At 35.5% G+C, this 16521-nt stretch overlaps 1 protein-coding gene across 1 annotated transcript; it reads left to right on the forward strand.

Annotated features, from left to right (window-relative positions):
* Positions 1-5460: 5460 nt before the first annotated feature.
* LOC139875858 (uncharacterized) lies at positions 5461-6092 on the forward strand. The gene is made up of 3 exons (XM_071863151.1): positions 5461-5583; positions 5666-5815; positions 5928-6092. The coding sequence occupies exons 1-3, from the start codon at positions 5461-5463 to the stop codon at positions 6090-6092; spliced, it is 438 nt and encodes a 145-aa protein (XP_071719252.1).
* The last annotated feature ends 10429 nt before the right edge of the window (positions 6093-16521 follow it).

Consider the following 16521-nt stretch of genomic DNA (forward strand, 5'->3'; position numbering starts at 1 on the left):
TGGTGAGCGGGTAGATAGAAATTTTGACGCTAACGCCATCTGGATGCGTATGTCAAATTTTAATGTGTTTACGCGGGGAGGAAGACACTCCTATTTAGATATTAATAAAGCCGAGCTTCATATAATACATAGATTCTTAGCAAACTCGATTACACAAAGAGGTAACAACAAGGAGAAAATGACCTTACACAATTTATTTTACCTTAAGTGAATTCGAAACACTAGAAGCTTTGTTAATATCCCCTACTGTGTTGGTTTTTACCTGTTCAAAATGGTGGAAGGTATACAGGAAGGGGGAATAATAGGAGGAGGTATTTTTGTGACTCTCATTGGAGAGTATTTAGGTGTAGATAGGGATCACGGGGGTCCGATGATGGTATGTAGGGAACAGGACGAGACTTTAGGTTTGCAAGTCTATCAAGGTGCAAAGGTATTGACTAGGAGACGCAATCAGGCAGTACAATATCAGGGCCTCCATCCACAGGTAGAGAGGGGTTCAGATGAGGAGATGGAGGAAGCAGATGACATTAGGGATTTCATTAAGGATAGTGCTACTGACGTTTTCCAACCTATAGATGAGGTAGAAATGACTAATGAGGATAGGCATCGTCGGTATGAGAAGTGGCAAGACGCGAATGAGTATGAGACTTTCAGGCGACGCCAACACGATAGCTGGCAAGTTCATCAGCACCAAATCATGAGCCAGCTATCATATCAGGTACCAAATAACTACATCCCGACTCGGCCTGCTTACTATCCACCACATCAGCCCGACATGCGACCACCCTATGACCTGTACGACCCCAATCAAGCATACCAGAACACCTATCACCAACCATGGAACCCAAACGATGATATGAACTGGAACTCCTATCTAAATCAATAGTGTTCCATTGGTGATGTCTTCTCTTTTATTATTTTTATGCTACACATTTAACATTTTGATACTTTAATGTAATGTTTAATATTTTTATTATTTTGTACTAATATTTCATTTTTGTAATTTGAAAGTGGGATATTAAGTCCCATTTAAAATTACCATGCATGTTTATATTTGTATTGTATGTATTTTATCTCATATACACAACAGGGTAAAACAGAGCATTTTCAAAGACTGGCATTAAGTTCAGCAAAAGCTATTAATTTTGACGACCAAACGAAAAACAAGTGTGATGTAACAACAGACGGAATGAACAAATGATTCGCACCATTTATCATTCAAAGCATACAACAATATGTTTCGAAACTTTGGTAAAATTTTAATCATCTTTTTACACTAATCACCCTCAATAATTTAAATTGTTACTGATTTCTTGCAAATGAGGGCATTGCAAGATCTTAAGTGTGGGAAGGGGTTAAATTCTTTTGGATTTTTAAATTTTAATTTAAACACTTGGTTACCATTAAAAATACTAGTAACGCAGTAGTTGTATTAGAATCTAGTGCTCTCTGATAATAAAGAACAGCCCTAGTCTTACATACTGACTACCCAATTCTAGTAAAATTTTTCAAAATTTTCAAATAAATAAATTCAAAATCATGTTTATACATATTTATGAACAATAAAACTAGGTGTTAACACCGAAATTATTGTTACCTCGGAAAGGACATAAATTGAAAAACAACTCAAAATGCTTGAATTCATTTAAAATGGAATATAGGAGAATAAAAAGGCAAAGAAAGAAAAATAAAAGCCAAGTGTGGGAAAAATTTACCAAGTTATTTAGAACATATATCACATATTTTTGTACAAATAATTGAAGATACTTTTGTTTTGGACGATTTTAATCAAGTTTTACCCAGTTTATTGTAATAGAATTTAAAAGGTAGTAAGGTCTTCCGAGAAAAAGACACGCGCTTCTTGATTTAGGTCAGGAAGTTGTCGTCCAGACTAGTTGTAGAGTCTACGAAAAATCTTGAAAAGTTTTCTCGAAAATCAGCTGGAAATCCACGGACCTCAGCATCAAACAGGGTCGCCAAGTGGTCAGACTTATCCTAACCATGAGAAGATCTGTCTCGTACAATGGGGGGGCACCGTGAAAATTAGCTTATAAGACTAATGAATCAGATCCCCAGAAAGGATAATCTCCTTAAAAGGATCAAAAATCAGCTTTTAAGCCTGATATTACTCAATCCTTGGGATTGACCTTAAAGATTGAGAATTACAAACTCATGAAATTCAATGATATCTAAACTCGAGCTTGAACGAGAAAATATTTTGATCAAATTACAAACCGATTTGTTTTCTGAAAACACATTTTCAATGCGTTCATTACCATTGAACGTAAAATCCTAGGAATTCACCTGGAATTCATTAGGTCACCTGAACCAAATCGAGTGTCAACCGTAAGAACGGTGGTTGCATAGCATGGTCGAAGACAGGACCTTGTGCCAGATCGAAAAACTATAGGGTGATATTTACTATTGCTCCTACAAAGAATAGTAATTGCATCCGACACGATATAGACTATAATCAAAAGCATGTCACGGGACATTGCCTTAACAGTTGCTTGTTCAACGCTTTCCTTTACAACCGGATGGTAGTTTACCGAAAGGTAATATACGGAGCAAGTAAACTGGACGTGTTGCTTTCCCAATACAAGGTTAGCAAGTGGGTGACACAAAATCATAAGTTTTGAGCTAAAATTTTCAAATCTGAAACTTACAAAACCCACAAAAACAATTTGCAAACACCGGTGAAGGGTTATTCCGGAAAACTTGTATAGGTTAAAATCTAGCATGTATTTTCAAAAGATCAAATATTTTTCATAAAGATCCCATTTCCTAAAGGATCCAAATTTTTATAGTCATGTGGGATTGTAAACCACATCGTTACTACCATTGCTCATACCGCCGTATTAAAATCACTGATGTACAAAGTGTAAAGAATAAAGAAGTGATTCTAGTAAAGTTATATTCAAGTTCTATATTGCTTGAGGACAAGCAATGCTCAAGTGTGAGAATATTTGATAATGCTAAAAATAAACATATATTTCATAGCATTATCCTTCAAGAAAGACAAGCTTTTAGTTGCTATTGTTCTATTTACAAGTGATATTTGTTTAAATAATAAAAGGTGAAGACAAAAGACAGATTCGGCGATTTGAAGGCGCAAATGACCAAAAAGCTAAAAAGTACAAAGTGCAATCCAAGTGGTTCAATTTATTGATAAGAAACGTCTCAAAATTACAAGAGTACAAGCCGCGAAACGCAAAGTACAAGATATTAAATCATACGAAAGGACGTTCGAAAATCCGGAAACGTGACATGAACCAACTATCAACGCGCGACGCAACATAGCTAAAATTACAAGTCAACAATGCACAAGAATATAATATAATATATAATTAATTATATAAAATTATATATATTATATTATATATTAAATAAATACGCTCAGCCCACGTTTAAAACTCAATCTGAGCTGGAACAGCTGGCCATGCGATCGCATGGCCAGAAAGCACAAAAGTCATGCACTCGCATGAGTTACTGTAGCTGGCCAGGTTCTATAAAAAGTCAGTTTTTTGGACGAGTTATGTACACAGAATTCAATCTATCTCTCACTCTCTTAAATATATATTATATTTATATTTTAATTATAATTTTAATATTAAAGTTTAATAATAATAATAAGGTTATGTTAGCGAATGTTTTAAGTTTGTAAGTCGAAACTCTGTCCGTGTAACGCTATGCTATTATTAATCATTGTAAGTTATGTTCAACCTTTTAAATTAATGTCTCGTAGCTAAGTTATTATTATGCTTATTTAAATCGAAGTAATCGTGATGTTGGGCTAAATTATAAGATTGGGTAATTGGGCTTTGTACCATAATTGGGGTTTGGACAAAAGAACAACACTTGTGGAAATTACACTATGGGCTATTAATGGGTTTATATTAACTAAACGATACCTCGTTAATTTAATATTAAAGGTTACAATTCGACGTATCTATAAATACCAATAATTGTTCATTTTACAGGACACGGGGATGGATTAATAGTCAATGGACTCGTTGAAACAGGGGTGGATTACATTCAAGGGTAATTGGTGTAATTGTTAACAAAGTATTAAAACCATGGACTACATGCAGTCGATAACCTGGTGTATTCATTAAACAAAGTATTAAGACCTTGTTACAGTTCGAATCCCTAATTAGTTGGAATATTTGACTTCAGGTATAAGGATAATTTGACGAAGACTCTCGCACTTTATAATTATGACTGATGGACTATTATGGACAAAACCGTATGGACATATCGAATAATCCAGGACAAATGACAATTAACCCATGGCAATAAACTAAAATCAACACGTCAAACATCATGATTAAGGAAGTTTAAATAAGCATAATTCCTTTATTTTATATCTCATCGTACTTTTAATTATCGCAATTTTATTTATCGTCATTTTATTTATCTCACTTTTAATTATCGCAATTTTATTATCGTCATTTACTTTACACTTTAAATTAAGTTATATTTATTTTTAATATTTTACATTAGGTTTTAATTGTGATTTAAGTTTTAAAATCGACAAACCGGTCATTAAACGGTAAAACCCCCTTTTATTATAATAATAATAATACTTATATATATATTTATACAAAAATAGTTTAAAATAAATATAGCGTTAAATTTAGTTGTATCCCTGTGGAACGAACCGGACTTACTAAAAACTACACTACTGTATGATTAGGTACACTGCCTATAATTGTTGTAGCAAGGTTTAGGTATATCCACTCTATAAATAAATAAATAACTTGTGTAAAATTGTATCGTATGTAATAGTATTTCGAAACAAAAATATAACTATTTCGTATACACCTCGCATAACATCAATAACTTATTTTCAGATCACCGTTTATTTTTAAAATCATATAAGTTGGAATTTAACTTGTTTAAATAATTATTGAATGATAACGAGTGCTTCTATCGTTTACTAAATGAATTCGAAACTATATAAATTTATTCAATATTAATTATTATATTTTATTTTATTTTACATAGTTAATTCTAAAATAATATATTTCAAATTATTATTTATATATATATATATATATATATATACGTATCTGCTTAGAAGTAATTGTTCGTGAATCGTCGGGAATTGTCGAAGGTCAATTGAATATATGAAACAGTTCAAAATTTTTGAGACTCAACCTAACAGACTTTGCTTATTGTGTCAAAATATTAAATCGTATCGAGAGTTTGATTTAAAATTAGTCGAAATTTTCCTGGTCGTGACACTATTGGCATCAAACATTGACGTTTTGCATGGGAACCATCCGACATGACAGGAGTTCCAAGCAAAATAGCTCATCATCGATTGAACGTCAACCCAAACCTCCCACCAGTCGTCCAGAAGAAATGGGCAATGGCTTTTGAATGAAGCAAATTCCTGGATGAAGAAGTAAAGAAACTGGTCGACGCATGGATCACGAGGGAAGTAAAATACCAAACATGGGTGGCCAACCCGGTCATGGTCAAAAGGCAGACAGATCATGGCGCATGTTTGTTGATTACAAAGACATCAATAAGTCATGCCCCAAGGATAACTCTCCCTTACCGAAAATCGATTCGAAGGTTGAGTTTCTAGCAGGTTTCAGATTCAAATGTTTTCTTGATGCCTACAAAGGTTACCATCAAATCGCAATGTCGGCAACAGATTAAGGAAAAACTGCGTTCTTTACAAGCCAAGGCAAATACAAAAATGCCATTCGGTTTAAAAAACACAGGATTAACGTACCAGAAGGTGATCGAACAAGCATTCCAGGACCAGATTGGACGGAACATCGAGGCATATGTTGTTGATATCGTAATCAAAAGTGATTCAGAAGAGAAAATGATCCTGGATATCATCGAAACTTGTAAGTCACTACGAAAAATTAACATGAAGCTTAATCTGTTTAAGTGTTCCTTTGGGGTAGAGCAAGGCTGATTTCTCGAATTTACGGTCACCCCGAGAGGGATTAAGGCAAACTCATCGAAGATTCAAGCTATCGAAAACATGCAATCCCGAAAGATCAAAAAAGACGTACAAGCCTGAATGGCAGGCTGGCGGCATTAACACGATTTCTGTCTCGGGCTGCTGACAGGTCCTTACCATTCTTCCAGACCCTAAAAGGGTGCTTGAACAAGAAAGATTTCATCTAGATGGGAGAATTCGAGAAGGCTTTTCAGGAAATGAAGACATTTTTGAAGGAATTACCCATACTCACGGCTCCAATTCAGGGAGAGACTCTGACAGTTTACCTAGCCGCTTCTTCTGAAGCAATCAGCTATGTTAATAGTCGACAGAGACAAGGTCCAGATGCTGGTATACTTCGTTAGCAAAATCCTCCAAAATGGAGAAGTAAATTACCCGGCAATGGAAAAACTAATTTATGCACTGGTACACATAGCAAGACGTCTCTGAAGGTACTTTCAGGCATACCCAATCCACGTCCTCACAGACCAACCGATTAGACAAGTCCCAACTAGGCTGGAAATATACGGACGACTGGCCAAAGGGCAATCGAACTCGTAGAGCACGAAATCATCTTTATCCCGAGGAATTCCGTCAAAGTGCAGGTGCTAGCAGACTTCCTGATTGAACTCCCATCCTGACCGGGCACATGACCACTAGCTGATCAGACTAGAGTCTACTGTTAGTCCTACCACTGAATCCCTAGTGATTAAACCAAAATCGTAATTGAGGAAATAGATTTTAGATTTGAGTGCTCGCTTTGTGAGAAAGAATGGATCGAATGTTTTATCTCCAATAACTGTGCGAATCCTGATTAGGAATCTAGATTCCAATGGCATAAAACAATCGATAAGATTAACCTTATTCGAATTGGATCGAATAAGTTAATATCTTAAGCTGAAGATTAGCTCCGATATCGACTGGAATCTCTATCAGAGTTGTAATTTCAGCTGGAGAAATGTTATCATAATGAATTTGGGCAGAGTAACATTAATGCATCCAGTGTTAAGTAATGAATGATCTTGTTCATGCATTTATAGGTGTTATGAGGGAATGATGATGTGGCATATGTCCCTTTCATGGTTATAACAAACTTCACTGATTTCAGGGGCTGGCATGGCACATGTCCCATTTATTGGAATAACAAACAGATCCTGACAAACTTTCCTAGATTTGTGGACTGACGTGGCGTGCAGCCCATTTGGGTATTTGTTCCGTTATCATGTGTGTAACAACCCTACTTTTTCCGTTACTTCCGTTAACTGTTTGTTAATTGTTTTAACGGTGATTACTTGACTTTATATGTGTTTAAGTGTATTAAATTCATACTTGATCCTTGGTGGGTTACTTGAATTAATATGGGTTAATATTAATTGATAAACTTATTTCAGTTAATGAAATACAATAAAAACGAAACGGTTTGAATAACTGCAAAAACTATATTTCGAGTAACGAAATGCTCGGGTTTATTTTAATAATTATTAACTTTGAAAAATATTTATTTTATTTAGTGTTTTAATAAATTAAACTTATTGGTTGCGTTTTAACGTTCGGTTTAGCGTTCTGGAACTTTGGTGCGTTTAAACGACACTTGAAACGGACCACGAATACACGCAATTGAACAACACGGGCCCGAGAAACTCCACTTGAGCCATGGTCAGCCGAACCCACCCCAAACCCCACTACTTTTGTGATTTGGGCTTTTGTTTTTGTCACTAGTGTTGTTAGGCCTAGGTATAGAAAGACTAGTAAACCTAAACTGCTGTATAATCCTAAACCTAATAGAAGCCAATCCCCTCTCCTCCCTCTACTCTTCGTCGATCATCAACACGCACACATCACCATCAATTTTTGATTTTTAGCCTTAACCTTCAACACAAAGATTATAATTCGCATCGATTGCTACACGCTGGTATAAGCAATTTCTTGATCAAAGGTATAATTCTTTGAACCCTAATTTTTATAAATCTGATTTTATTGAAATCTCATAGTGTTTGATGTCAATTGCTCAAGTCTATACGCTTATATGTAAATTGCATGCGTTTAGTTAACTGAATAACAACGTGCCGTGTTGATTGAACACTGATCACAAACGGAAGGAGTCCGTCAGTTTAAGTTGGAAAAACCTTAAATGAAAACTAACCATTTTATCATACTAATGAGATCATAACAATCCAAACATTATACAGCATTACAATTGATATACTGAAAGTAAAACAGATAGAAATCTAATAGATACCAAGACAGTTGATATGACTTAATCCTAGGGCAACAATCAAACAAGAACATGCAATAGGTTTGGATCATACAGTAAAGGCACTAACTAGATCTTCAAAGCTCCTAAGAGGTCTCTTTCGAATAGTCAATAGGCATACTAGGTCATTCATGTCTCAATTCCTAAGTTCCGTGTCCTAAAAGCGCATTAGATGCCTCTTGGGAACTCCGGCCATACCGAGTTCATAGAATCTTCCAGTATAACCAGGGGTTCTTAATCCTATGAAGTAGCTAAGTTCATGTAGGTGGACAAGTCCTGATCACAACCTAGGTTGGTCAATCCTTAAGATGATAGTATACAAATCTATTAGACTCACAAGTTCAGTATTACGATAGTAACCGTACTAAATTAACATAATTACGCTAACCCAAACTTCTATCATGGCAATATACAGATTAATTAAGCTATCATGGTAATATCGGAACGCATTATTACACATAAAAGGTAAGAACACATTTTTAATACAAAAGACAAGTGTTTCGGATAAAAACCTGAAAAGGCTGAAGAAATCTGCCTGAGATCGCAAGGACTCGCCGGGATATCCTCCAGAAAATAAAAGCTAAGCTAGCTACTACTAAAAACTAACTAAAAAGCTTGAAAATATAAAGTGAATTACAAATTGAGTGTATGTTGAAATGGATGGAGAGAGCCCTTTAAATAGACTTGGAATTTGCCAGCAAACGGCTGACAGGCCGTTTGGCAGGCCGTTTAGCAGGCCATTTGCTGGGACCGTTTGGTCAGATCAGCCGTTTATGATGCCCGTTTGCTCAACCCGTGTGGTAGGCCGTTTGCCATACAGGCAAGCCGTTTGGCAGCCCGTTTGGCAACTCGTTTGTCTTGCCTGGTCAGCTGAAATCACTGGATCATAATTTGATTTCTTGTCCTTCACCATTTTAGCTCTAGATTCTTCGTTTTAGCTCCGTTTTACTTTATTCTTTTTACATCGCCTTCGTAATTACTTAATCTAAAAATCAACCGATAAAGCGATTATTTTTGGGGTAAAGTTTGGAACTTTATTGTTTTAGGGCCTAATATCGGGGGTAAAAATGTGACTTTTTGACTGATATCAAAGGCACTAGCTTGAATACTTTAATTACCTTCGGGTAAGCACAAATTAGATGAACGGATCCATTAGGTTAGACAAACCTCACCCTACTATAACTGTGGTGCCCTTACTTTGAACTTTATGTACACTCGAACAAGTGTATACATTTTATGGGGTAAAGGATAAGTGTAGTGTATACTATACGCAGGTCTTTATGCTAGTATTCAAGTGCTCATGGATGTATGTACATTTTGCAATGTTTGGGTTGTGCTTATTGAAATCTCGTGGTCAAATGCAAATGAACTATTTTTCTGAATACTGTTTTTCAGACACTGTTATACACTACTTAATCCTGTAGATTCACCAACATTCTTGTTGACCTGTTTTTGCGTGTTTTATTTTCAGGTCCATAAAGGTACTAGCTTCCGCTGTTACTTGGTGCATAGGTCTGGCAGTGGAGTTAGCATGATTTTTAAAGACATCATTTTAATTACTTTCGCATTTAAACTTTTACACTTGTTAAATACTGTTGGCTTGTGGTTATCATCACAATAGTATTTCTTTTGGTTATTGACTTATGCTTTAAAGTCAACTGTTTTCAATAATATTAAATGCGAATGCTTTTGAAATGTCTGATTTAGAGGGCGTGAACTATTACTGTGGGACCTATGATTAAGACGCCGTCAGATGGAATTTGGCGGGGTGTTATAGTGTGCTTGATCCGGGACGGTGTGCTTTTTCTGGGATCAAGTGTTTGCTCCGGGACTTGACACTTATCTTGGAGAAGTATGGTTGCTCCGAGAGTGTGTGATGAATTTGTCTATAGTTTAACAGATGAATGTCTTGCAAAAGGATTTTACCTGATGTTTATTTCAAGTGCTTCTTCACGGCGTTCTTTTGACCGGGTAAGATTGTAGCCAGTTCATAAATGATTTTGTAAAGATTGTCGGGTGTTCGACGTACTTAGTTCAGTAGGTCTTTATATGATGATATGGTTTGTAACCTTCCAATGTTTTGTACCCGGCCAAGTGATGCCGGTAGCCTGCATACTTGTCCAGGTGGGATGGGCTTTATGCGCCGTCACGGCTAGCCTTTGTCCGAAACGCTTCTTCACGGATATGCACAAAAATAACCTTCTGGTCGGGTTACTGAAGTGGAGCCGGGAAGAGGTTTTTGGCCAGGACGATTCACGCCGGTTATGTTCTAGGCGGAATATTGATTAATAATGTGTATTTTTGATACGGATCGTTATGCTTATCATCAAGTCTCCCCAGTTTGATTATGGTAGTCGGAACGGTTACCTTTATCAAACTCAAAAATGAACCCACGTTGCTGATTGGATGTGCATTAAATGATTGGCAGTTTGAAAAGACAGTTTCTGCAGACACGCCCCCCTTTTGTGTTTTTTCCATTTTTCAAATTGTTAGAACGGTGTTCAAGGAACAAATTTTTGCAATTTTAATCATTACTTTTAGGGATCCATCACTTAATCTTGACCGTTGGATTAATTTTTGTTTAAACCTATAAATAGCCCTCCTCCTCATTCTTCCCATCTTTTACCACTTCTGCTTCTAAAAAACAAACAGTTTTTGCAAAAAAGGTATCTTTTTCTCTCTTCTTCTTCTTGCTTTTCTGTGTTAGCGTTTACTTTTTGTGATTTAATACAAATATGTTGGATCAGTCTTCCACATCTACCAGCGTAGACGTCGTCAAATCGTCTTCTAGGGCTTTCGTAAATATCGACAATATAATGAGTTGAGTGTGCGATGATTACCTTAATGAATTAGTAGATAAGTACCCTTTTTTAGCCAACTACAACTTAAGAGTTCCTGATGCCACCCATTGGGCATATAAACCTCCGTCGGGCATGGTTACCATGTACGGTACAACCATTACGGTGGGCAACTTTTGGTTGCCCTATTCAGAATTTATGTATCAATTCTTTACGCACTACAAAATAGCACCTGACCAATTACATCCTCGCGCATACCAAAATTTGGTAATGTGGGAGATGTATCTATATTATTACCATATACTCCTGACGGTTCTCATGTTCCAGTATTTCTTTACCGTGTCAAGGTCTGAGGTTTGTTGGTTCTCCATCAAGCGAATGGGATTCTTTAGCTTTACCGGTGACATGGATACCTCTTTAAAGGAATGGCGGGAGTCGTTCTTTTTTGTTAGTCGCCAAGAGTTACCGGAATGGTTTGTCGGTCTTTGTGAGTGGGCGAACAAGGTAAAGAAGGGGGCCAATAAGGTCCCAAAATTGAATGATGCCGAGAAGGCATGCATATTAGCCATTCAAAACTTCATATTTCCATAACGACCGTATCCGGAGGCTATGCTTGTGCTGGGGGGAGTGAGCCATCAATGGCCGGATGCAAGTGTCAAGCCTGTCATCTGAGTTTAGTTAAAACAGGGTACTTATTATATATACGTTAAAGTTTAGTTACCAGGGTGCTCAATCTTGTAGAATATTTTGATAAACGTTTCTGGATGAAACAACTGAAATCTTGTGATCCACCTTTATATACAGATTATGCGCGACATTAAAACTATGAACTCACCAACCTTTGTGTTGACACTTTTAAGCATGTTTATTCTCAGGTTCCTAGAAGTCTTCTGTTGTTTGCTTATACGTTATACAAGCTATGTGCATGGAGTCATACATGCTTTATTCAAGAAAACTTTGCATTCACAAAATCATCACCATGTATCTTATTTGACTGTATTGTCTTCAGATGTATTGTTAAAAACTATTATATACGGTGATTGTCTATACGTAGAAATCATCAGATGTCGAAAACCTTGGATTTATATATTCATTTATGGTGTACCTTTTCAAAAGAATGCAATGTTTACAAAACGTATCATATAGAGGTCAAAACTTCACTATGAAATCAATGAATGATGTATTCGTCCAAATGGATTTAGACGGGTCATCACACTAGTCTTTAGAATTGAACCAAGGGCATTAAAGTGACTAAGTAAGTCTTGACCAAACTGAGATTTCCCAAAATATCAATCAAGACACTTCTCCAAGAATGTTGGGTTTGCCACTTTTGGAATGATTAGTCACTTTCATGCATTAACACCAAATCTCACACACTTAATGCATATAGTACTTATATAGGATGTTTGGTTTCTTTTTTAGGTGCTAGAAGGAGTAAAGGTGCCAAAATGTGGTGTTCAAATTTGAGTCAAACGGCTATACAGCGGATACTAAATTTGGACTGGAGCACGCACGAACGCACCACGGTCGACCGTGATGACAACCGTGTGTCAACGGCTACTTTTTGAATCCCACTATAAAAGGCAAACAATTAAGAACATTTGAAGCTGACCCTCTTGCATATTTCAAAGGCTTATTTCCAGAGATCACAAGGGCTCTAAATACTACTCAAATGTGATCAAGCAAGAGAAGATTCTATAATCTTAGAGATATAGAATTTGGTTGTTGTAAACTTACTAATCAAAATCATTAATCTTGTAAGTTTACTTATTGTGATGTATGTCCTAGTATTGTGTTAGGATCATCATTGCAAAGTGTATAAGTCTTGTAACTTCATTTAGTAGAAGCATAAACTAGCTTAGTGATCTACTTCCTTAAAGGGACTTAGGAAGTTGATTAATCTTATTTCGAGATTAATACTTGTCCAAGGTGAAGACAAGTTGATCTAGGTTAGAGTTGATCTTTCAAAGGGATAGAAAGATTAGGTTTGTTGTCTACCAAAGAAGTTGAAGACTTGTAAATCGGATCTCCACCGGGTTTGAAGAAAAGTGTTTAGTGAAGCAACAAATCCCGATTAGTGTAATCGGGGAGTGGATTAAGGTGGATTAGTTAACATCCACCCGAACCACTATAAATCCTTGTGTCTATGTTCTTTACATTATTTCATTCATCATTTTGAACATATACACTACACACATCAAGTTTGAGTTGAATTGGTTGATCAAAGTTAATTGAATTGGTGATCAATCGAAAAAGTGTTAAAAACGTATCAAGTAACTATTCACCCCCCCTCTAGTTACTTATATATTTAGCTATAGGAGATGCAAGAACTTAGTTTCTAAGCTTCAATTAATTCAATTTACACACAAAAATCAATGAAAATTATAGGTACGAGGTGTTTGGTTTCTAATTAGGGAAAATGAGCAGAAGTCTCCAGATTTCTATACTTAAATGGGTTTTTTAACCCATTCCCCTTATCACACGGGTATTTACCAATTATCTGATATTTGTTGTACTTCATTAAACGGATAGAACATAGTCCAAAATAAATAAACAAACCCATTTTGTGACCTTTATCACGAACTGCTATCAACCAAATAGTCAAACGACTATAAACATTCAACTAATAAAATAACAATATAAATGCAAACAAGGGCAAAATGGTCATTTCAACTAGGCTCGGTTAACATATGTTACATTATCAAAAGTCATTCACAGAACCATATTTAAGACGTGTTAGACCGACACAGGCCAAAGAGATCGTACAAGAAATGTAAGAAGGAGCCTGCTCGACACATTTCGGTTACTGAATAGTGGTTAACAGAATCAAAAGGATGGGTTATTTCTGGCAACAAATTTACCAAGACACGTATGAACTAATAGTTAATTGTGAAGCATGCCAAATACATGCCCCGGTGAACAGATCACCTTGAAACAATTTGGTCCCGGTTCAGGCAGCCAAGCCATTCTGTAAATGCGGAATTGATATCGTAGGCCCATTCCCAAAAGGTGTCAGAAATGTTAAATTTTTAGTCGTGGCAATCGGCTACTTCACTAAGTGGGTCGAAGAAAAACCACTACGCACGATTACCTGGAGAAAATCCCTCACATTCGTGTGCGAAAACATAGTCTATCGCTTCGGTTTGCCCCGAGAGATAGTAAGTGAAAATGGCACTCAATTCGCACATAACTCGTTCAGAGATTGGTGCATTGACATGGAAATAAAGCAATCATTTACCTTTATGGCATACCCACAGGCCAATGGCCAAGTTAAAGTCACAAACAGGGATATTGTAGTGGTAATCAAGGCGAGGTTGGAAAAATACCGAAAAGGACGGGTCGATGAACTTCCACACGTATTATGGGCCCACCAGACGACTCCAAAAGAAAGTACAAATGAAATAGCGTTCAACATGGTATACGGTACAGAGGCAGTCATCCCGGCTGAGGTAATCATCCCAACTGCACGCATAAACGAATTTGACGAACAAGAAAATGACGATGCACTAAGGGAAAATTTAGACACCCTTGAAGAATGCGGGACTATAGCATCCATATGTCAGGCAGAAAAGAAACAAAAAATCGCAAACCATTATAATAAGAAAGTCAAACAATTAGATTTTTAACTCAATGACCTGGTACTACGAAGTAATCAAGTCAGCCTACAACAAGATATCGGAAAATTGGGTCCCCGTTGGGAAGGGCCTTACAAAGTGGTTTGCATAAATGACTACGGTGCATATCACCTAGAATGCCAGATAGAGTATTGTTACAACTCCCTGGCACGCTTTCCGTTTGAAAAAATATCATGTGTAAACCATCTGTCACCGGGAGGACTCATCACCCACCGCCACATTAGTATGGACACAACCATGTACAAATATCTTAAAGTATAAGCTCTCAATAAAATTACAATTTATTTTCTTATCTTAACATGGCTGTAAATAAGCCAAGCTACTCGTAAGCTACTAAAGCGCGGCTTCTTAAAAACTCGAATCGAGCCCAATCGAGCTCGAGCCCGAGTTCGAGCCTAGGTTAAGACTCGTTTAATAAACGAGCTCGAGCTCGAGCTTTAGATGTCGAGCTCGTACAAGCTCGCGAGCCTTAACTAGCTTTGATTATATATTATATATATATATATATATATATATATATATATATATATATATATATATATATATATATATATATATTACTCCCTCTGTCCCAAAAAGAATGTCCGAGAGTTATTTTTGTTGAATTTAAGATATTGATGATAAATGTCAATTTTATCCATATAATTAAGGTAAGTTTTACTGAATTTATTTAAAATATGAGTGATTGAGAGTAATAAATAAGGATAAATTTGAGAGTTTAATAATATTTATTGATTATTTTTAGAAGTGAATAATTATTTTGGAACAAATATAAATAGTAAGGTAGAAACTTATTTTGGGAAAGAGGGAGTAGTTTAAAAAAAAATAGAAGACACGCCAAACTTTGGAAATATAAGTGCTTTATTCAATAGTGAATAAAACTTCTCGTCCTTTTGTTTTCCCAAAGTAATCTTGATTCAATATCCCTTCAAGTTTCAAGTTTCAATATCTATGTAAACTAGTTTTATGAGCCCATGCGTTGTACGAAAACGTAAAAACTAAATATTTTATCAGTTACATGAAACAATCATTTTATGAGCCCATGATTTGAGGATTTGTTATATATTCTTGCGATTGATTTAGATTTATTGAAGGAGATGTATTAGGTTAGTTGAGAATATTGATATTGATATTGATAAGTATAACATGATACATAAAAGTCATAAAACAACAAATTTAGCAAAACATGACGATTTTTGATTTTTATTTTCTCAAGTTTTTTTGTTTAGAGATCATTCGCATTAATCAAAAATAAATTGCATCATTTAAGTTAAATGAACATACTAATTGAGTTATATTTACATAATAATACTAATCTTGATACAAATGTTTTGCTAGAGAGATCATTTAAAGATTTACCAAATAATTATTTAGTTAGGTAGTAATAATAAATATAAACTATTTAATCAAATGATGTGCAAATTTTTAGATATACTCCTTTTAACAACTCAGTATATGTTATCATTTTTTATATTTCGTTTTTTTTTTTTTTGAAAGGCAAGCCCTCCAAAGTGTGGGTAGTGAAGATTGAACTCTGGTCTCCTTTAAAGATTTCCAAGCACCTAACCACTAGGCCACCCCTTGGGGTTATTATTAAATTATATATAAAATTATATTTCTAACATGGATAATATATGGTCGGTGGTGGTAGCTACATAAATAAAAGGAAATATATTACCCAGAGTTGAAAATACCACCGAATAATAGATATTGAGCTATATTTTTGTGTTATTAATAAGACAATTATATTCATAATAAAATAAAATTAAAATTAAATTGTTAAAACAAATATGGTAAGTTTATTCAATAAAAAATATGGTAAGTTTATTCTAGAGAAAAATATGATAAGTTTATTTTAGAGAAAAATAT

Source organism: Rutidosis leptorrhynchoides, chromosome 11 (assembly GCF_046630445.1).
Source record: "Rutidosis leptorrhynchoides isolate AG116_Rl617_1_P2 chromosome 11, CSIRO_AGI_Rlap_v1, whole genome shotgun sequence".
In the NCBI taxonomy this organism is placed as follows: Eukaryota; Viridiplantae; Streptophyta; class Magnoliopsida; order Asterales; family Asteraceae; genus Rutidosis; species Rutidosis leptorrhynchoides.

Bases quoted from the DNA above. Each gene is read 5' to 3' on its own strand.
- LOC139875858 (XM_071863151.1), top strand. From the start codon at position 5,461: ATGGGTGGCCAACCCGGTCATGGTCAAAAGGCAGACAGATCATGGCGC. The intron at 5,584-5,665 runs GTTGAGTTTCTA...TGTCGGCAACAG, and splicing joins TACCGAAAATCGATTCGAAG to ATTAAGGAAAAACTGCGTTC. The intron at 5,816-5,927 runs GTAATCAAAAGT...CCTTTGGGGTAG, and splicing joins AGGCATATGTTGTTGATATC to AGCAAGGCTGATTTCTCGAA.